Source organism: Melopsittacus undulatus, chromosome 4 (genome assembly GCF_012275295.1).
Source record: "Melopsittacus undulatus isolate bMelUnd1 chromosome 4, bMelUnd1.mat.Z, whole genome shotgun sequence".
Taxonomy (NCBI): Eukaryota; Metazoa; Chordata; class Aves; order Psittaciformes; family Psittaculidae; genus Melopsittacus; species Melopsittacus undulatus.
This window is the reverse complement of record NC_047530.1, coordinates 33,985,729-34,007,536: the sequence shown is the minus strand read 5'-3', so window position 1 is coordinate 34,007,536 and position 21,808 is coordinate 33,985,729. Positions and strand designations below refer to the sequence as shown.

At 37.5% G+C, this 21,808-nt stretch overlaps 1 protein-coding gene across 12 annotated transcripts in view; it reads left to right on the top strand.

Moving 5' to 3' along the window:
• Positions 1 to 21,808, top strand: part of NRXN3 (neurexin 3) — a 962,180-nt gene that overhangs the window by 826,828 nt on the left and 113,544 nt on the right. For 8 of the 12 annotated variants that reach the window (XM_031048773.2, XM_031048775.2, XM_005148869.3 and 5 more), the window contains one exon: positions 15,620 to 15,709. The exons of the other annotated variants lie outside the window; for them this stretch is intronic. In XM_031048773.2, coding sequence (XP_030904633.1) covers positions 15,620 to 15,709 — 90 coding nt within the window. The remainder of the gene's footprint in view (positions 1 to 15,619; positions 15,710 to 21,808) is intronic. 12 annotated transcript variants of the gene reach the window in all.

Here is a 21,808-nt window from a genome sequence, read left to right as displayed (position 1 = left end):
CTGGATGCAGGAATTGAACTATGATACCAAATTGGAAATGCTGTTGACTCTCTTGAAGAATAAAAGACCTGGTAGATGGATCTAGATAGATTGGAGCATTGGATAATCATTAATAGTATGAAACTGAACAAGTTGAAATGCTGGATCATACAGATAGGGCAGAATAACACTTGGAACAAATATAAACTGAGAGAGGAGTGGCTGGAGATCAGCCCTACATTAAGGGAGCTGGGTGTGCTGATCAGCAGCAGCCTCAGCAGGAGTCAGCAGTGTGCCCTGGGAGCCAAAAGGGCAAACCATATCCTTAGATGCATCAAGCACGACATAACCAAACAGTCAAACAGATGTATTCAGTGTTGCTTTGGACAAGCCTCAAGTATTGTATGCAGTTCAGGGCCCCAAAATTTCAGGATGTGAAGGTCCTTGAATGTGTCCAGAAGAGGGCAACAGAGCTGGAAGGCATGTCCTATGAGGAGTGGCTGGTGACTCTGGAGTTGTCTAGTTTGGAGAAATGGAGGCTGAGCAGCAATGTCATTACTATCTACAGCTTCCTGAGGAGGGTAAGTGGAAGGAGGTGATCTCTTTTCCCTGACATACAGTGATAGGACATCTGGGAATGGTTCAAAGCTGCATCAACGGAGGTTCCGAGTGGCCATTAGGAAGCATTTCTTTACTGAGAGGGTGGTTAAACATTGGAACAAGGTTCCTAGAGAGGTGGTCAACAGGCTTCACGCCTGTCAGCATTTAACAGGTCTCACTTGTCGGTGTCTCTACAAATCAAATTCCCTGAATTTTACACATTTGTGGCTACTGAACTAAAGTTCCCAGTCTGCTTTTAAGCAGACATGTCCTACTCAAGCCATTTGTCACCTTTCCCTTGATGCTTTCAATCTCCTTCCACAAGTGGCATGATATTTTTGTTCAGTGAAGTGCATTTTCCACCACATCCCTCTACTGGAGGGACATTTCTTCATTCTTTTTGGTTTTATTTAGTTTTTATCAGCAACATTTTCTTTCTCTCCCTCTGTGATTTCCCAGCCATGAGATAAATAGCCTTGTATCTTACAAGCTAAATACAATTACTGCTATCAAAACTGGAGTCTTTCTCTCCCTGTAAAGGTCTTTTGGAAGCTGATAAGCTGTTCAAGGCAAACTGCAGGCTTCTGCCTAATCCTGAGATTAAACATAACCACCCAGAAGACAGCAAGAGATAATTGGGGAGGGTGGGGGGTGGTGGAAGGCAGGCAGGAGAGGAAGAGAAGAGGAAAAAGTGAGATCCTCTCCTGAGATACTAAGAGGACATACACAAGGCTCAAGGTTATTTGTGAAGAAATTACACAAAACACACAAGAGCTTGTTATGATGAGGAATTTCCTCAGATAATGCAGAGATTCTTGTAGTCATTAAAGACCAAATTTAGTAGGGATTTTTTTTTTATGTAAAACATAAAGGGGAGCTGTAGGAAACAGCTGATTTTATATATTAGTCTCTGTCTTGTTCTTGAAACAGCAGGTTGCATCCAGATTCTTTGTGCATGCTGGCTTGGGTTCATCTCACTGGCTTTATGCTGAGTATGGGGTGACAGCAGATTTCCCAAGTGTAAAGGAGAGGACTGAACCAGATTTTCTGTGCTCTGTGTTTTCCTACCTGCTGACCATATGCATAAGGATAATTTAACCCTTCTGTTTGTGAAACAGAGTTAACACTCATTTTCTAGGAAATAGAGTGCCTTAATTACACAGGAATAGTGTTATACATGTAGTAATCTTTAATTATAACCAAGGCAGGATTACTGAAGAGATAGTCTTTATGAGTCTATCCAATAAATTTGAAGAAAGTAGCCTAATTCCTTGATACATAAATTGATTTATTTTTTTAACAGTGACATTTTAATTTTCTCCCTCTGTATTTTTTTAAGGTTTTGTATTTGTGAAAGCTTGTCTGTGTTTTTTAACAGTTATCAAATGGCCTAATGGGATATTACCTCTCCCAACTTTGCTTTATTTAATTTATACTGCATTAGCCAAGGAAAAAATAAGTTTGGATGACCTAAGAGCATCACTAGAGGATTTAAGAGAAGACTACATATCCTTTCTTCAGCTGACATGAGCTCTGATATTGCAAATAATGCAATATAGTGATTATGAGTTCTCATGACCTTTGTAATACAGAGTCTAATGCTGCTTGGGATATTTGCAGGGGAAACTCAAAAGCAGAACTAACTGGGATGTCTGAGTCATTGCAACAAGTTCTTCCTAAGTTTGTACTTACCCCTGCTGATCACTTCAGTGATTTCCAAATGTTTGATATCTAAGCCTCTTTAGAGGAAATAACTGTTCCTCTGTGATTTCCAAAGCCTGGCTTCTCCAGCCCAAAATTCCCTCTGTCTCTTTGAGAGTGGTTTTGGCATCTCCTCATTCCGTTTTCTTTCCACCCACCCCACCCCTACCACACAAATTTTGTTTCTACCTTCTTGTGCCCCTTTAGCAATCCCTTACCTCCTTCAGACTAGAGGGTATTCCAATCTCCTCCTCACTTTGATACCAAGGTAATAGTAAGAAGCTTGGCTGAATCCAGTTGCCTCTGTAAAAAGCCGGTGGATCTTGTGCTTGACTACCTAAATTAATAATTTAGGTATTATTAATCCATTAATAATCCCTGTTGATGTGAAAACTAAAAGGATTTCTTTGTCGTACTGTCAAATCCCACTGTGGTCTTAATATTTTCCTATCCAAATGCCTATGTGAGTCGGTAATGAATTAGGAACAAGAACACTAAATTTTTATTAGCCCTGCAGGCTGAATGTGATCCCCAATGGTTCTTGTCATTCCTTTGTTTGTGGGTTTTGGTTTTTCATAATGTACTCATTTTGTGGGACTTAAATGAGCTCTCAGATGTTTTCTATCACCATGAATTGGAGATTGCATGTAAAGTGTCTTTGACAGATTTACTGCATTTCATAATGAGCCTAAAACATATAAAAAGACAGGGTTAATAAAACAGCATTGGAGAAGCACATTTTGAAAGAAGTACTGTGACATATGCTAAAAGATCTGCCAAGAGGGATGATTAAAGCATGACAAGTTGATGAAATCAAGAATTGATTGTAGCTTGTCACTGCAGGGCCATAACCTCTATAATATATTTATGAAGTTGGAAAACAGATAAATATGGCTACATGATATGAACACTCAGTTTTCATCCTCTGTATCCACTATGATACAAACCAACACACATGAAGTCACCAACAGGCAAACACACTTTGGAATCTGTACTAAAACATCTGTCTTAATGCATGTGCATCCATATTGGATGATGGGATGATGATCCAACATGATAAAAAGTTATGTAAATGTTGTCACTATGCTCATGGTTTAAATTCTATGTACTTTTAGTCTTTTGTTTTCCCACAGGACGTATGATGGTATGATGCTGTGGTTCATTTCTACTTCTTCCCTATTCCCAGACAGTTGCATGGAAGTTCTGTAGGGCTTGTCTGTCTTCCAAATTCTGTCTTTGAGGACAGAGGAGAGGAAAGACAGACAGAAAAAGAAAAAAAGTGGCCATATTGTGACTCCCAATAAACATCCTTCCTCTTGAAGTTTCATTTCAAGAAATTAATTCAATACAGGCTCTTATGGCACACTTAATTCAAACAGCCTGTGTGAGTTGCAGTCTTAACTTCACCAAATACCTAAAGCCTATGTCAGTAGTGGTTTATCAACCACTGGCAGTTTTGTCAGCTTGGCAGTAGGAAATAGTGAAATGCATGTGTTTTTAATGAAGATATTTAAGGTAACGAGGCAGAAAAAACAGTACAGTATTAGAATCGTAGAATAGTTAGGGTTGGAAAGGACCTTAAGATCATCTAGCTCCAACCTCCCAGCCATAGGCAGGAACACCTCACACTAAACTATGTCACCCAAGGGTCTGTCCAACCTGGCCTTGAACACAGCCAGGGATGCAGCATTTACAACTTCCCTGGGCAACCCGTTCCAGTGCCTCACCACACTCACAGTAAAGAACTTCTTATATCCAATCTAAACTTCCCCTGCTTAAGCTTGAACCCATTGCCCCTCTTCCTATCACTACAGTACCTAATGAAGAGTCCCTCAACAGCATCCCTGTAGGCCCCCTTCAGATACTGGAAGGTTGCTATGAGGTCTCCATGCAGCCTTCTCTTCTCCAGGCTGAACAGCCCCAACTTTCTCAGCCTGTCTTCATATGGGAGGTGCTCCAGTCCCCTGATGATCCTTGTGGCCCTCCTCTGGACTTGTTCTAAAAGTTCCATGTCCTTTTTATGTTGAGGACACCAGAACTACACACAATACTCCAGGTGAGGTCTCACAAGAGGAGAGTAGAGGTACAGAATCATCACCTCCTTTGACCTGCTGGTCATGCTTCTTTTGATGCAGCCCAGGATACGGTTGGCTTTCTGGGCTTCAAGCGCACACTGAAGCTGACTCATGTTCATTTTCTCATTGACCAACACCCCCAAGTCCTTCTCCTTAGGGCTGCTCTGAATCTCTTCTCCGCCCAACCTGTAGTTGTGCCTGGGATTGCTCCGACCCAGGTATTATTTAACAGCAATAAGACTGAAAGAAGTTTTCCAAAGGAGAGATACACAGAGAATAGTATCTTCATGCAAGTAGCCATAACTGTCTAATTCCCACGTAGGATCCCACAGATAGTCCTTGAGCTGTGGGAAAGAGGGGAGAAGGAATAAAAAGCTGTCTCTATTACTTACATAGCAGTCTCAATTACTGCTACATAACAGTCACAAAAAGTTTCTAACATGCAAATACGTACCACAAAGGCAATACTAGTTTTAATTTAGCCAAAATACTTTATCTTGTTTCTAGCCAGGATAAAGAAATACTATCAGAAAGTACTGACAATTTGATGCAAAGATTTTTTTCAGTGCTCTCAAACATAACAGATATGCATTAAATTGCTTAATTCTGTTAGTTGAATTATTGTAGCATCATTCCTGCATCTTCCTGAAGCAGACTAGATGTCCGATATGTCAAATCTACAGGCAAATACCAAATACATCAGAAGAAAATTTGTTTTAATGGTCAAAATGACACTTCTGTCTGATGGTCCTGCAATTCAGATGGTTTCTATTCTGTCCTCCCAGAGCCTGTTTTTCATCTAATAGGCTTCTTGAGCTGGAGAACGGCCAAGTGTCTTATGCTTTGGAGAATTACAGTAACCCACTATGGCAATAACAAAAATGTGCCACGAAAGACGTCCTTATCATTCTACTATTATACTTAGTTTGTGACCTAAAATATGAGGTTGTATAAGCTTTAGATATTTTTATCATATCTACAATCATTGCATGTGTATTACTCTATTGGAAAGCAAACACTTTCTTTTTACTTCTCATTCATTTATTCAGGGAGACATGACCATGTGGAAATACTCCCAGTTCCTCTCCAGCTGGAATTTGATAGAAATTCCTCTGCTGTATTGTTAGCACATTGCTCAGCCATATTTAAACAAAAAAAAAAAAACAAACAAAAAACAAAACGTAGGTAGTTTAGTGGCATCTGTTTTGTTTGGTGGCTTTTTTTTTTCATTTCCCTGATTTTTTTCCATTGATGGTCTTGATTCTCAGTATCAGTTCTTTCCTCTTATCTTTGTCCTATGGACTAGGATTCTTTATAAGAGGAATTCTTGCAACACAGAATGAATGCTTATGAAAAGTTATATTAACTTTTGACAGGAGTGTCGTGGTATTATGGCATGTAGTATAACTCACAAAGAGATGAGTTTTACAATTCCCTAATTCTGAGCATGCTGTATATCTGAATGATGATTTAAAGTATGCCAAGACATGGTATCCATATGGCACTGATCACCTTTCTACCCTTATTATTCTAACAAGAAGGGTTATTCTCACCCTTCTTGTTTATAAGAACCCTGCGCTGAGGAGGTTCCATAAGTATTGGGATTGCATTCTTACGCTCACTTACGCCTTTGAGTCCCTGTCCTAGAGATACTTCAGTGCAAAACGGGTGTATTGCATGCACATAGGATACAAGCCATGGGTTTTTATCTTTTGTCTCTTCGACTTCTAGCATGCTTCTTGATAAAATCATAACCATGCCATTTTCCATGAATAATAATTACATGCTAAGAGATGTAGGTATATCATGATAGCTTAGTCCTGCTAACATTTCCTAGGCTAAAGTATGCATCTGCTCACATAAACATGCTTACCCTAACTGTCTGAATGCTGAAATATTATGAGTTATTCTCATCTGGTCTTGTCCACTGGTCCATGATTGTATGAATGTCCAGGTATCAAGTATAAACATTATCACCAAAAATTTCTGATAAATTTCTCCTTTGCTGGAATAAGTTGAATCACTGTTGTTTCAGTCATCTGATGATACACAAAATGTAGTGCAGAGAAAGATAGGAAAATATTTCTCAGATGGAGAATCAGGCTACATGAGATTTCTGAAAAGTAAAAATCCTGCTAAACAGCACAGTGCAGTGAACTCCCAAACATTAACATAGTTACGTTTCTCTCCTGGGTTAGTTCTGTTTCAGTTTTCCCGGTCAAATGGAGCTATTATATTCTCTTTCTTCTCTCCCTTTCTGGCTCCCCCTTTGTCCATCTCACACTCTTCCTCCCCTTGTCCCACCCCCCTGCTCTCCACACACACACAAAGAGTAAGAGTGAGCTAACAAACATCTGGCCTGAGGGATCAAATGCTTGAACAGTGACTTTGTGCTTTTCTGATCTCATTGCCTGCAGAAAGAACAGTGCCAGCTGTAATCCCAGGTTGACACAGCTGACATACAGTGACAGAAGGGGTTCCTGTGTCTGCATCAGTCTTGTCCCTGCTCACTAAAAGGCACTGGAAAGCACAGTCACTGAAATACAATGCTGTGGACTGAAACAGAACAATTGTGTGAAATGAAGGTCAGAAATTAAAGCAGCCAGTCATGGAACTGAGAGCCAGAAGATCCTGATTTCCAGCCCTGTCTTCATACATGCCATTCCCTGTGGTCTTGAGCAATGTTTTTACCACTCTCTGGCTCAGTTTCTGAATCAGTAAAGTGGGAGTAAAGCCCCAATTTGCATTATTTGAAGGGACTTAAATAGAAAATATTATACAATTCTCTGAATATGAAAACATTTCTGGGTCAGTGAACTTGCATCTTTGCTGTTTACTGCATACCCAGAGCATCATGGAGACTGAAAACTCCAGTGCTGGACTTGTAAATTTTTTTTGTCTTTTTTTCCTAAGCTCCAGAAATTCACCATCAATGAGATTCACTCTGAATAACAGTTTGCCACGTACAGACTGAGTGATATTTTAACACTTCACTATTTAGCATTTCCATAGCATTTTCCAAAACTCAGGTCATTTCCAAGAAATAAATTTATTTAAAATCTTGGAGTAGGAAAAACATAACGACAGAAACTGCAAGTTCCTTTTCTTATGAGTCTACCTTATCACGCAGTGTTATTGAGTAGTTTTTTTCACTGTATGGATGTTTTCTGTGCCTTTAGCTTTGCACTGTGAATGGCATATGTCTTTGAGAAGGCTTACTGGGTCACTACGAAGTCCTGAAATTCACTTTTTCTAAACTGATGAAAATCGAAATGATTTGAAGAGGAGGCAAAGGTCGCTGATTTGTAGCAATTAGAGATGGGAAAGGCCTGTTTGGTCTCATTTGTTCCATTCCATAATCAGCTGATGTCCCCCACCACTTTATCAAGTAAAATTTTAAATAGTTCCAGAATTCCCCTGAGGAGACTGTAGCACTATCTAATATATAATCTTGATAGGAAGTGCTTCTTAATAAACTTCTTTCATCAGTTTCTTACTTGCTTTTAGTTATTTCCTGGCACTCACCCAAGAGAACTTGCCCCTTTCCTTATGGTTTTTGCATTTCTGTTATTTCTGACTGGTCAGCTTTCCAATGTCACTGGTGACATTTGACTAAATGCTTAACAGGCATTACTCTCATTAATGTTACTGACTGAGCAGCCTCCCTGTACTCAGAACTGTATTCACTGGAAATAACTGTACATACTTTCTCTATTTGTAGTATATTCAGCTCTCCATATTATCTCCCTGATAATATGTACACAAGGGAGATGAGATCCATAAATATCTGAAAGATTTCTGGTGGACCAGCCCACCCAGCTCCTCCACTGCCAGCAGCAAGACTGCAAATCCAGCTGCAAGCGAGCCTATTCCTGCATAGATACCTGAGTGCCTCCCAACACCTTCCAACAAGGAGTCCTGGTTTTGACATGTCTAGTAAACATACAGAAGGTCTTGAAGGGGGAGCACAGTTCATTGGGCCCCCAGTGTTTCTTCAAGAATCAGTGCTCTTCCACACCCTGCCTTCAGTCTGGCTATGCCAGACCTAAGTTGCTGTCAACCCGAGTGCTGTTTGTATGGATCTGATAGTGAGCTGCTGACTCTTTATGAAGCAAGGTGTAAGGCTACAAGGTTTCTAACCTCAGACCCTGCAAAGGCAATTTTTCTGTTTTCAGTCTCATGTTGATCTTGGAGGCAAAATAGCTGTGCTGATGTAGCTCCAATGCCTAACCCAACACATGTGAACTAGATCCAGTGTTTCTGTGCCCTGACTTTGCATAATCCACAAAACAGATAAGCAACCACTAGATGAATAGGAGTTAATAGAATTAAAGTGTCAATGCACATAAAGTGCTTTTGGCATTTGGTTATTGCTTCTTGTTCCCATTGGGCTGTATAAATCAGAGCCTAACCTCTCTCAAAGGAACCAAGAAGTGGGATGTGGGAACAGTAGCAGTGGATTTTATTCTGAACTGGTTTGTATCTCTTCCTGAAAAATTAAATTTGTTCTTGTTTAAAATGGAAAGATCAATATGTAGTTTCAGTTATTCTTTAATAGTCACTTTAGCCTTGGCTGCCTGATACAGGCCTTAATTTGGATATGGCCAATGGAAAAACCACATTACTTACAAAACATCTCAAAGATATGGTAATGTAGACACCCAAATAATTTTATATCAGTGAAAAGGTTGAACTGGTAACTTCTTTCTTTATACCATACACCAGTTCACTTTTCCAACATAAATCCAGAGAGCTAAAGCAAGCTGCTTTTATCACATATCCATGGTCTCAGCTTCTATACGGCTGAACTGATCCAGTATAATCTGCTCATATAAAATAAGACCTGAATCACATTTTTCGAAAGACTTTTTTTTTTCTTCTACACACTTGAAAAATTTGATTAACCTTCTTCCCCCTTTGCTAGTCTGAGTTTTCTTTTACTTTTGCTTCTGTTGTGCTTCTGTGTTAAATTATGAGGAGCAAGTGACTCATTTTCTCAGTCATCTAAGACAGGATTGAAAGATTAACATAAGGGAGGTTGAAATGTTACTGATCTTGTCCTGGGGCAGAGGGATGAATTAGATGACTTCTCAGAGTCTTCCTTAGTCTTATTAATGTCTCAGTGGCACATGTTAGCTGTACCTTCTGGGCAGACATTTAAACTTTAATATCCTAGTTTACCTCTGAATTTCCTAAATGAGTTTGGCCTGAATGCTGCTTTGCTTTGAATTAGGACTCTATGTTTTATAGGCTAAAAAAGATAAAATAGAGAGTGGCAGCAGTGTAAGGATTTTGGTTGAAGCAGTAGAACCTTAGGAGCAACTACAGTTGCCTGAGTAATTTTTGCTGTTCTAGTCTTGCTTGATAATTCTCTCTCCTATTTTTAGTACTTATGTTACCAAGTCCTCATTGCTTTTTGCCGTGAGGGCAGTGAGCTGACGGAAGTTGCAGTGTGAAGGTAGCTTTTAACTCCAGTTCACAGTCCTCAAAGGTAAACTTTGCAGGCTCTAGCAGGCTGCCATGCCCCATTCCGATACTGGTGTGAGTGTATATAAATCTTAGTGAGATTATGGGCATCCATAAAAACTCAGAGGATGTTGGCATTAAAAGCCACTGTATGAACTGAACTATCAGATACTAACTGCTTACTACCCCTTCTAGTGAAATTCCATCTTCAGTAAGAGAGAGGTGGAATCAGTTTAAACCTTGAGAGCCGAGATCAGTATTGTTTCTTAAATCATTGTGTCACCATATCACCTTTCATTTAATAACTGCTCATTAGATAAAATATCTCATTCTTTTTAGAGACTTATAAGCAATGAAGTATATGCTGCTGTAGTGTCTCATCATAAATCAGCTTTTGGCATTAATTTAGGACAGAAGAATGTTTTCTTATGGTTTTCCTTTTAGCATCTTCACAGACTTGACAACACATCAGATTGGATTAATATTCCACCTGGAAGAAAGTACTTACTTTATGCCCAGTGCAATTTGCTGGAACCTTTTAGCTTTTCTCTTTCACACCAAAGAGGCAGTATATCATCATGATTGGTATGTAGGCTAAGAAGCAACATTTTTCAGAGCTTCAATTGCTCTTTTACTTTATTTGGCTTAAGAATCCATTTTGGTTTAGAAAGAGGCTTAATGCAATAAAGGTTTTTTGTTTACTTAAAGGAATCATGAGTGGAAAAGCAAAACATCATCTCACTTGAACAGTTGTAGAAAAAAAATCCTGCTTTGCCAATGAGCAAATTTAAACTGTCTCCCCCTGGACTGTTGCACTGTGTCAAAAGGATATCCTGTGAATAGCACAAGAAAATTCTTTTGATTTTTTTCCATTTTAGTTTGATCTTGATGAATGGTTATCAGGAGCTGAAGCTAGAAGTGATTGTGATCTATTGATCTGTACAGACTGTGGAGCAGGGTTACAGAGGGCTCCAGGAAAAAAAAAACAAAACAAAACAAAACAAAACCAGAAGGCTGGCATCCAATCATATTTAACCAGGAGACTCTGATGTTTATGACTGAGGTGCCAGGTTCTCCTGGGGGAAAGAGAGATAAAAAAAAGTAGAGCTCTTCTTTCAGATACATCTCCAAAATATTTAGTCTTCAGGAATGTCTGTGGTGGTTGAAATATTTTGAATATTTAGGTTAAACAAGATTCAAGGGTCCAGAAGATTTGAAATATTACCATTAAAATCCTTAAGGTAGTTGGAGCCTGGATTCTTGTTGGAAAACTTAGGAGATGCAGCAGGATTTCTCTTAATGTATGTATGAGTACTAAATGGAATAAAAGACTTGTTTTATTCAAGTCTTCACAGAGCTGGATTTGGCTGTGCTTTAGAATTTTGCATGATAAAGGAGAAAAAAATAGGCATTTCAGAGGTGCAGTTTGTTAAAGAAGCTAAATCGCAAAGGAGATCGTGTATTGATATACAGGAACTTACTATAGAGAAGAAGGAAAAAGGAGGAAGGCTGTTTTAAATGAGCAGTTTCTATTGATACTAGTGTCATTTAAGCATCTAGAACCTATGGAAGGAAAAATTTCTAGTAAATCACAAGTAGCAAAACTTATCCACACATTTTTATTGTAACACGTTATATCCTGCAGACCTTTCAGACCCCCACTGATTCTGAACGCAAAAGAACTATTGGATTAAGCATATTTTCTAAATAAATTTAAATGTCAGTCTTTATCCAGTGTATTCTTTTCTGAAGTACAGCCTTGAATCAGAGCTGAAGTCAAAGAGAAAAAACAGGGGGGAATCTAGATTAGTTGTGTGAAGGGGTTGTTTGAACATGTGTACCATTCACCTCTATAATGGCATTGCACTGAGGTCACAAAGGGATTGTTACTGAAAATTTCTGTGTATGAAGATGGACAGAAGTCCACCTTAATCACATCATGGCTCAGCTGTCAGAGGTCTGATGAGGTTACTTCATATTGAATTTTTTGTTACTTCAGGTTGCAAACCATGATATTTCCCTTTTGAACTCTCATATCAAATGCTGTTTATTTTTTTTTAAACACAACTCAAAGTCAATATTAATTTAATAATTGTATAGTTTTATTGGTATTTAATGACTATCCATGTGCTTAATAATCAAAACTTGTTCTTTAACTCAATGTTGTAACTGGGCATATCAGTGAACACATTCTCATGCACGTGTTTTTGTAAATCATTCTTACTAATGTCTGAAATAAAATTTAAAACCAGAACAATAATGAATAGTTCAGGTACTAATGTTGCAATTTAAACGTCTTTGAATTTTCTAATGTCCTTCATTTTTTCATTGCCTTTAAAGGTATGGTTTTTTATACATATTTTAATCTTGATGAATATATCTGCCTAATAATAACAATACTAATAAAATTAAATTAAACTAGATTAAAAAAAGTCTTTAAATATGTGGTGGGGAATAGTTGTCATTTCTGGATTTCTTGAAGGTCTAGGACTGTGTTATAAGAAACCCAGTTTTCCCTGTCATGTCTTCTTTTATTGTCCCATTTCATTTGTACCTTAGTCTTGCTGGCCTGTTCATTTCAGATGTCCTCCTTATAAGAAACTTCAATCCACTTAATTTTTATCTTTCTACAGTCAGAACTCCCCACAGATGAAGAAGCGTTCTATGCCAACCATTGGCTGACTCTTGTATTCCTATGAATTGTGGGTCATTCTTTAGTCTGAAAAAGATCTCATTGCCAACACTAAAAGTTTGCTTATGTGCATATCAAATGAAGCCAGTGCAGTTTTTTGTTCCAAGTAAAGTGTGTTATAGAATTCCCTTGGTGTTACAGAACATGTTCTTGTCCATCAACATCAAGATTTCAGTGCACTCATTGCAAGAAGTGTTTACTCAGAACATCCTTTATAAAGTGGGGAATAACCCCAGTTTCTACTAAAATCACATTCAACACAGATATAGTAATAGACTGTAAGTGTACCAGTCTGGGTTGCAGAAAAATTTAGGAGTTCCTAGAGAAATTGAGGTCCTTAAGTCCAATGGAAACACCTCCTGAGTGTCTTTCAGGACCTAGACTCCTTTCTTACACAGAGAAAAATAGGCCCATTGCAAGAGACCAGAAATATCCTAAAGGAGATGTATAATTTTTATGATTGCATTTACAAGATTTATCTGTTTTGGTGAAGGAAAGTGTGTATTTAGTATGTTGAGAAAAGGTCTAATGCTAACTGGTCTTAAAAAAGAAATTGTTTTTGCACTGAACTTGACTTGATTACTTTTGTTTCTCTTCTCCCCAGACTAGCAGGTCTGCTTCCCTTTCCCGTGAATGTAAACTTTCCCTAGGCTTAAACCAGTGTGAGATCTTACAGGAAAGGGACCTGTCCTTTAGGTTGAGAAGCTGGGAAAACAGCTGACCTGCATGACCTCAGCCTATATTATTCATCATCTTATTATTTATAAATAAATTTTAAAAATCAATTTTCTATGAATATTTCAGTCTTTTTAGCTTTAGGTGATTTTTTTTTTTTAATTTTGATGTTTATATTATCCCAGATGCTCTTTATCATTTTTTTTCTCAGATCCCACACTGAACATGATTCAAATTTTATATTTAAGAATCTGTATTCATAGAAGTACAGAACTGACTATTTGTACTTTTCATTGGTGCTGATATGAATTATGAAAGTAGAAATGTACTCAAAAGTAACAAAAAGTCTGTGAGTTACTCCAAGACACTATGGTACATTCTTTAATATTATTTGACAAATGACTGACTGTGTTTGGCTCTAGTATTTTATTTTTTCCTGCTAGTTTATCTGAGTAACTCATTGTACATGTCAGGCATCTGAGGTGGGACAGAGAAACTGGTATATCAGTGTGTGTCAGCTAGTGGTTAATCAGATCTTCCTACAATGGAGAATAGAAGTTTCCCACAATGGGTCTGTTAGAGGGAAGGAAAAATGTAGATGACTTTCCAGGAAGCTGATAAGGAATCAGGCCCCTAAAGCCGCTGTTCAATGCTTTGCTGTTTCACCTTTTGCCCCAAATAAGTAGCAAGCCTTCTAAATGTTCGTTATTAGATTTGGAGATACTAACCTAAATGCAAATTGTTGTTTCCCTTGCAAATGGACTTAGATATTTACAAATACCTCTTAAGATTAGGTCCATGCTTTAGTACTTGTGAACCCATGTGGGATTATACCTGGTGTATCACTATAGTTGCTTCTCCACTTATTCCAAAAAGTCAGCAGTAACAGGGTGATGGTGGGGAGGATAGCTGCAGTCAGCTGGTATTTCATACAGACTGGCAGCATTTCTAACCCACAGTTCCACAGTAAGGATTATCAAACACATGAGATTTACCAGTCTTATTGCTTGCAGCATCCAAGTGTCTGCAGTTGACAGGGTAGAGCATCTTGCCAGTTATTAGTCATATAAATATTTTTCCCTTGATGTATCTTTACATTGCAAAAAGATTCCAGTATCTGTTTCAAAAAGTCAAATATAAATGAACCCGTGCTACGTTATTTATATTTCGGATTTTTAGGAGTAATACTGCAAATTGTGTAAACCAGTTGCTAGTTTCCAACCAAGAGTGGTCTGCCATTTATTCAAAACATATCAGAGTGCTACTCGTCTACTGAACTTCTGCTTATGGTAGCATAACTTCAGTAAGCTAGAGGCTTACTCTAGATTTCTACATTATAATGAAGTCTGTAAAAGTTGTGCTCTTTTTATGCTTATGACTGAAGAGTTTTTTATAAAAAAATACTTGAAACAAAAACTAGAATGAGTCAGAAAGTGACTGTAGCTGATCAAAATGAGAAAGCAGAATGATGGCACTTCTTTACGCTTACTACTAACACCATCAAACTGATCTGCTCCTTTCTACTGGAATTTAGCCCAACCCATCTGACCAGTAAAATTTTTAAGTACCCAGGGAATCTGGTCTAAGGGTTTGTGTGAATCCTGTTCTTTTCTGTACTGTGCAAGTTATATGAGCTTTGCTCCAAGACACACTTTATTGGATAATTCTGTTATCTGTCAACACAAACAATAGAACTGCACTTGCCTGAATTTACATCTTGAGTAATTATTTCAGCTTTCATTTAAATTAGTTTCTAAGCATTTGTTTTTATTGTGGCAACAGGCCCAAATCTTTGGTAACTGGACACAAGGCTTCATATGTCCTTAATACTCTTCTTCCTGTTAAATTTTACTTCCCTTTTTTCCTATCTTCCTACTCTTTTTTTTTTTAATCTACTTCTATTACATCCTTTCAGCATTGATTTCTTATTTCTTCCTTTCTTTTTTTTCTGTTTACTGGGTTTCTAGTCCTTATACGTGTTATTTACTACTGCAAGAAGGTTGATCAAAACACTACTAATTGTGTTTTTGTGTGCCTGACAAATTGTGCCATGTCTTGTGCAGTCACATCTAGAGTCTGATCAGAATGTTTTAACATATGGCACTGAGTCCACTCAAAGTGCCATATCCGAGAAAAATTACACACCTTCAAAGCAATTTGGATAATCTAATACTCTGAGGACAGTCCGAGATACCTTTTTCATAGGATTTAACCATAGCATTGACCTTCCAGAACCTCAGGCAATTGGATGTACAACTATTCTCCACTTTACTAAAGATAAATCTCTCTCTTTTCAAATACTTATGTACACACGCGTGAACTTATGTATTTATAGCTAAATAAGTTCATAAAAAAAACAAAAGATCTAGGATGTTTTAACTATTTCATTGACTTTTCAGATTGTTTTTAAGCTGTTTTTTAAACTTTAAAGGCAACACTGATAGTGAACGGTTCCAAATGGTAAAACAGAAAATTCCCTTCAAATATAACCGGCCCGTAGAGGAGTGGCTGCAGGAAAAAGGTAACAGTCATTAAAGCTTTCATTTTAAACCCATTTGATTCTAAACCCTCATTTTTAAAGCCTGCAAATAAATGTTTCTTAAATGATAATCGCCTGCTGCATAAATGACTGTTTTAATTTTCATTATAATTTGTGTCAGCTTCCACCTGCCATATGTTGATAAATCATGCTATAATACATTGCTATTAAAATGCAGTTAAAGGGACAAAATTCTAAGCTTGCTATAATAGTAATGACAAACAAACAAGCAAAACTTTTCAAAAAAACCAAAAAACAAAAAAATGCCAAACCACCAAAACAGAGTGAAGAGCAACAACATGTATTATGGCAATTTAACCACTGCATGATTTTCCTATTTTTATTTGTTTTTAAACTACATTTATATATTTATTATAAAAGTTTTTTAAACGTATTCAAACCTACTCGTTAAACCACTTCCTGTAAGGCTGGGTTTTTTTCTCATTAGTCTGATTAGCCCCTATGGCTATGTATTTCCTAATTGTATTAAGATAACTAATTGATTTTAAAAAATGTTGTAAAGAAAACATTTTTTAACATTTTTATTTAAACTACAGTGAGGGAGACAGAGAAAGATGATTGTTCTGTCGCTTTTATGCTATACCTGGAGTACAGTTTCAACTCTCATGATACATTTGTCTTAAATCATGGGTCAAATTATTGCCTAACTTAATCTCAGGCAGTGCTGTTTAATTTGTGGGTGTGCCTGGAGTAATTAACCTCAGAGCAGTAAAAAGACCTGTTAATATGCACAAGTCCAGCTGGCTTGAGTGAGAGTTCAGCATACACTCCTGACCTGTTAAAACGGGACTTGTGTCAGAACAGTAATGTCTTTTTATCATTAATTTGGAAGGGGAAAAAAATAATCTTGGCTATAGAGTCCATTCCAAAGCCTGTTGAAGGTAACTGAATACAATGGTGCTTAAGCCAGAAAGATCTTCTTGCTCTATAATAACTGTGGTATTAAAAAAAAATAAAATCACTATAACTGACTCCTTGCCTTGAAGTCTAGAAAGAGCAGAACAGTCTTCTCTTGTTTCCTCTTAAGAAAGTACTACTGATAAAAGGGGGTGACCTTTGAACTCAGATCTTGCATTTTCTGTGCTTATTTTTATTATGATTGCTGACAAAATTTCCAAGAGGGAAAACCAATGTTTTGTATAATTAGAAAAATATAATTCATGTCCTGTTTCAAACTTCTGTCATCAGCTGAATTAACAGATTGGTTTAGCCAGGATAAATTAGATCACAAAGGATGTGGCTAAGTATAATCAAAAGTATTATTATATGAAGGGTCTGATCCTGCAAAGTCTTGTGCACACTCAGTTCCCATTGACTTTTGTGAGAGCTGACAGTGTTGCCCATTTTTCAGGTTTGGTCTGTAAAAATACAATGTTTGCAGCTATAGCTAAAATATTTCTGAAAGTAAGACAAAAATATTTGTGTAACTAAAATATATATATATACTTTACCACCAAGCTTTTACGGAATAGTTAATTCAGCTAAATTGTAGGTAAATTTTAGGATGAATGTATACAGAAAATGCTTGTTGAGTCTCAGTGGGTTGCCCTGTTAATTTACAACACCAAACTAAAATAAATAAATAAAGCTTAATACTAAAAAGAAGATAATTTTGGTGAGTTTGAATTGCTAAAGTCCCTTTAACACTGAAGACAGTGATTGCCTCAGCTTTGTTAAAACAGATGCATGTCTAATTCTTTGATGCAGCTCATGTGCTTGAGAAACTCACCTTTGTTTTCTTGTGTTTTTGTTTCAGTTATGGGGTTGGTTGGTTGTTTTTTTTCCTTTTTGTTTTTCATCCAAATCTTTTGATTTATGTCATTGTTTTTCAAGTTTGAGCTTATGAGCATGCTAAGGCACTTTCATTTGTAAGCCAACGTGAAGTTTTGAACTGAAGTCTACCTTTTGTGGTTATTGATGCTTTGTTAAAAGACAATCACACATGCAAGAGGGTCTAAAAAAGATAATATTTGAGTGTTCAGACATTCTCAAAACATTACCTGTTTTTAGGCTCAAAGAGTAGAGATATATTTTTGCAAAAGTAAAAGGAAATCCAGTCTTCATGCTTTGTGCTAGGGAATGACATCATGCAGTGTAACAGCTGAGACAGTATCACTTTGTTCATTCATTCCAAATTAGATAGATGTTTTGAGCAACTTAGGTACCACTTAAATTAAAAAATAATAAGAATGAATAATTTACCTAGCTGTTCACCAGCCTGCTCATCCATCTGGTCATTAGTCCAACAATTAATGCAACATGGAAACCTTCTGTCAGCAGACTTTATAAAGATGATGAGTAAAAGGGTAGCTTGCTATAAAAATGGAACAGGATGAACTGATGGATGAAGGAATAGACAGATTCACTAAAGAGACAGCATATAGAATAGCTTTCTTGCCCATATAAGTTCTTAGCTTGAGCAAGGTAAAATCAAACACTTTTTGATTGACATTTTTGAATTCCATAGATTGGGTCTTCCTTTGGTACCACTGTTACGTTATTTATAATAATGAAATCGTTCATTCTTGGGAAAAAAAAAATCATCTTTCTGAAGTGGCATCATTACTGGTTTTGGTTCTTGTAATATTTTTATTTTTGTAAAATTATTTAAAATATTTTTAAGAGGAGCCCAGGTAATAAGCAGAACAGGAAACACTTATAACTTCACTGAGATTATGTATGTGAATAAAACAAACAACAAACAAAGAAGTATTAGTCCTAAATTGTTCAATTAAATAGTCATACTTAAATTATGATAAGGCACAGATGTTACCAATTCTGCAATTGGATGAGCTAATAAAGACCTAGAAGCATCTGATTGAAAGGACTGATCCTGAAAGTCCTTCATTCTTCAAATCTCTCTTACTTACATGTGAAGTCTTGTTGATGTAAGTGACTGTACTTTTGAAGCAAGAACTGTTAATATGAATTAGGATTTGCAAAATCAGCCAAAAAATCACTCTTAGAGTTATGGGAAACTTACACTTTTACTAAGATTTCTCTGTGATATTTTTAATTGTTATACAATTTTCCAAATGAAGAAGTCAATGAGAGAGCAAACAAAAAACCTGAGAGGTTGAATTATTCAGAATACTTGCAAAACACCTCAGAAACCTAAATATGCTCATGATTTTGCTCCCATATGACACTAAAATAGCAGTAGGAAGAGTTCTCTGTGGAAAAGTACTGTAATTCTGCAACCCTTACACACCTAGTAGTATTTACTAATGTAAACCTTAACTCAATAAAATTCAGTGGCCAAATAAATTTTACTTAGGTGAAGTAAGGGCTTCAGAACCATACCATCAGAAGAATGATTAGAAGAGACCTATGGTGGCAGAATTAAATGTTTGTTCTCTCAACAGTCTTCTCTCATTTCACATGCATTTCCCTGTTGTCTTTACTCATGTGCCTGTATACTATCATAGAGTGAAGAATGAGAAATATCAGGTTTTAAGTGGCTCCAGCAAGTGATTGCTCTTTTAGCAAACACAATTATGGTACCAGGACTGTCTCCAGTATTAACCATATGGTGCAGTGCATGAATACTGGTCTGGAAGACCACTTCAGAAACAAGGGTCCAAAAGACCCAAAGTTCTTTTTTTTACTCAAGTGGGGCCCGTCCTTGATGTACACTTTCTTTCAGCATTAGAAGATGCAGATGCAGACTTTTTTTTTTCAGCCTCAGTATACTCCTTATTATTGAATGTAAAGCAAGAGATATGACAGATATGTCTAAAGCTGTACTATGAGTTTGGGTTAGAACAGATGACATGCTTCGGAGAGTTGTAATTCTCCAGTAAAAGTGAGGGAATCCCTTTTCTGTCATGACTTGGGGAGCTCTTCTAGCTGGAACTGCTAAAATTCCTTCGTTATCATCATCCACCCCTTTTCCCTTTGATAGATGATTAAAAAAAATACAGCACTGATTCAAGGGGAGAAAGGAATGGAAATGGAAAACTTTGAATGGTCAATACTTTCCCTTAATTTTCAGGGATAACATCTCAAGATTAGTGAAATAGCTCCTTGTTCTTTACTCATCTCACCTCTGCCTTTTGCCACCCTTACCATGAGTGAGGTGGGAAAGAGGAAACAGTAGTGAAATGTCTGGGTACCTAGGGGCAGGAGCAGTACGGAAACACATAGCATGCTAGAAGGAAGTAATATGTGAGAAGGGAAAAATGTGTAGTAAAGAACTGACAGCATATCCATTAAAAAATCCGAAACACAAGACAGAGAAAAAAGCAAACTGAGGATATGGTATATGAGTTTGTATACACACCTCTACAGTGTGTAGTGCAACATTCTCTAGGTCAGACAGGAGCTGGGCTGAGAGGGCTGAATATTTTGACAGATATTGACAGATCCTATTTTCCTCATAGACAAGAGGAAAGGCTCTGTTTACATGCTGAGGATGTGTGGCTTCAGTGCATGTTTGTTGATGTTTTAATAGACATATGTTGCCTCTGGTAAGTTTAAAACCTCCTGAGATGCAGAATATTGCATCAGGTGTTTCAACACTTTCCAGGGGAAAGATACCCTTCATTTTTATTTCCCATTTCTTCATCAATGCAGTTACTCCACCCTGACCAAGTCTTCATGTTTCATTTACAACTCTGTAGGTGAGGAGCACAAGGGATGTGCAGCCCACCTCCACTTGTCTGTATGTCACACCTCTCCATACACTTTTGCTTAGTTAGCTAGGGCCCTCTTTGGGGACAGGAACTCCTTTCAGATACATTTCTTCTCTTGTCCCCATTCTCTTCCCCATGGTCCATCCTGTCACCATAAGATGATGCAACACCGCATCACCACTTGACTTCAAGACCCGTCACGACGACCACCAAAATTGGTGAGCTCCCCCTCATATTTTGATCTGCTGTAACCACTGGCTGTGAAGGAATGAGCAGTGGGTTATAGGCTGTGCTTTGTTACATGGTGGCATTTTACACCCCTCATCAGGGTGGACTAGAGAGAGGAAGTGGTGAGTGAGAACTGGGGAGCGGGAATGGGATGGGCACATGTGATGCAAACTCCATAAAAATGAAAAATCAGGGTAGATATTTGAATGATTATTGACTTGATGCTGCATTGATAACCCTTCTGAGCTCTGCCCAGTCTGGCTGTCTGTTAATTCAACAGATTCCAGATGGCATGCCCCTAATTTTCTGAAGAACAGTGGAATTATAGGCACTGCCTTTGCACTGCATGAAGCAATTTATTTCTAAACATAGTCAACCTAGTGCAGCCTGGGACATAAACAGTATTCATAGAACAGTCCAGGCTGAATATGATTTAAGTATCCTACAAAACCAGGTGAATTGGCAATTGTCACTAGATTTATTTTTAATAAATTTTTTTTCATTATATATGATATTAGACCATTCCTAACACTCGAGACGTGATCTCGAGTAAACCACTTAACCTTTCTACGCTTGAATTTCACTGTCTGTAAGAGGGTAATCAAGTGTAAGGCATTATGAGGCTTAACCATCTGAAGCACTGTATTATCCTCACTATTTCAAAAACTTTGCTCTTTCAGAGACACGACAAAAGTTTGCATTTGGTGTTTCTTGGGTTCAGATTCATCAGCCTTCACAACACAACATTTACAGGTGGAAGATCATGATGGATCCTGTCTTTAGATTCCTACACAATTCTTATATCACCATCAGTATTTTTCTGATGTGGTCCTCAAGCCACCCCTTAAAATCTTTGCACTGTTAAAAGTGGCTTTATGAGTGAATCCTATCCTTTGACCAGTCAAAATAGAGGTTTATTTATGGGCTAAAGTTTGACAGGTACTGCAGTCTGAATTGATAGTAGAAAATAGCCACATATTGGAGCCTTATTTGTAATTTAAAATAGGTCCAACTCTGAAAGAGTGGGTACAAATTTCTGACTGACTCAGAGCTCCTCCAGAGTTTTGATGTGTGAATGGATGCTGAGGTATGAGGTTCAATTTTAGCTGTTCTTGCCTTCAGGCTAATATTCCTTATCAATGAGCCTTAGACATTACATTTTCATACTGTTTCTACAGTCATCATAAACACTACCAAG